Raw genomic sequence first — 1,320 nt, 5'->3', positions numbered from 1 at the left:
ATTGAAAGCCCATCTCCTAGAAATCCTTTGCACAAGGGACCTTCTGCTGGAAGGTTAACCAACTGTTCTGAAGTCTGGGTCACTCAGGTTGTACTACAAAGTCACCTCACATAGGTACATTTCCATTTTACGCCTCAAAGTGCCAGCTTTGTCAGGTCGCCCCCCGCCCCCCACCCCACCTGACAGCATGCTTTTTTTCTATTTATCCCCACTCGGACACTAAGTTCCTTACTCAGGAATCAAGTGCCTGAGAAGCCCCTATGTCAACCTTAGACTCTGCAACCCCTCCCTACTCTCAAGCTCTCATACTTGTCGTCATCCTCTGGTTCTCTGGCCCCCTTGGGAAGAGTTGAATTTCCAGGACTGAAAACAGGAATGTGTCTGCAAAAGATAGAACCAATACTGTCCGTTTCCTTGTCTTAGATATTCCTGCACAATTTCTTATCCGTCACCAGCTTCAAAAGCTGTGCTACTTTGGGTGATGATGCATCGATGTTCATTGATCCCAACCATCACTGACGAGACAGTGAGGGAGACTGCGGGTTCTCGGGCACAGAGGCACGTGGGAAATCTCGTCTGGTGGTTTCCCCCTTTCCCCGGTTTGGCTTTCCTCGATTTCAGTTACCCACCCAGGTCAACCAGTCCAACAACACCGCACACGACAATCCCAGAAATACACATTCATGTTTTCAGTCGCACAGCATTCTGAGTGGCGTAATGAAATCCCACGTCCCACCTGGGAGGTGACAATCCCTTTGTCCGGGGTCTCCACCTGTATGCTCTCCCCTCCAATTAGTCGCTTAGCCTTCTTGGGCCTGGTATTGCAGTGCTTGTGTTCAAATGACATTTTTAATGCCACATTCACGTAATTTATTACACTATAGTTATCACTGTTGTTAATCTCTTGCTGCACTTGAATTATAAACTTTACCACAGGGGTGTGTGTGTGTGTGTGTATAAGAGTACGTCGAGGGTTTGGTACTATCCACAGTTTTGGCATCCACTGGGGGTCTTGGAACATAACCCCCATGGCTAACAGGGGGACTACTGCACCTTCCCCTCAATTTTGCTGTGAACCTGTTTTGGAACAGTTTTAGAAGTTAATTGTTCAAAAAAGCTTTGTGAACACTACCACCCCACATACAGGGTACCACGTCTATTTATTACTATCCCCATTCCTACATTAAGTCCCCCCCGCCCCCCATGCCTACATAGTGAGCAATACGCCATCTGCACTTTATTACAATGAGATTTTCCCTCTTCTGAGCCACTTCTAGCTTTCAGGATGCTGGATGAGCAAAGGCCGGGGTGGCCTATGTA

At 47.7% G+C, this 1,320-nt stretch overlaps 1 protein-coding gene across 1 annotated transcript in view; it reads right to left on the bottom strand.

Moving 5' to 3' along the window:
* Window positions 1–293: 293 nt before the first annotated feature.
* Window positions 294–1,320, bottom strand: part of LOC105310677 (60S ribosomal protein L7-like) — a gene marked incomplete at both ends in the record, with an annotated part of 4,320 nt that continues 3,293 nt past the window's right edge. Inside the window, one exon of the mRNA XM_011386813.1 lies at window positions 294–363. Within this exon, the coding sequence (XP_011385115.1) occupies window positions 294–363 (70 nt within the window). The remainder of the gene's footprint in view (window positions 364–1,320) is intronic.

Source organism: Pteropus vampyrus, unplaced genomic scaffold (genome assembly GCF_000151845.1).
Source record: "Pteropus vampyrus isolate Shadow unplaced genomic scaffold, Pvam_2.0 Scaffold9002, whole genome shotgun sequence".
Lineage (NCBI taxonomy): Eukaryota > Metazoa > Chordata > Mammalia > Chiroptera > Pteropodidae > Pteropus > Pteropus vampyrus.
This window is presented reverse-complemented; position numbering and strand designations above follow the sequence as displayed.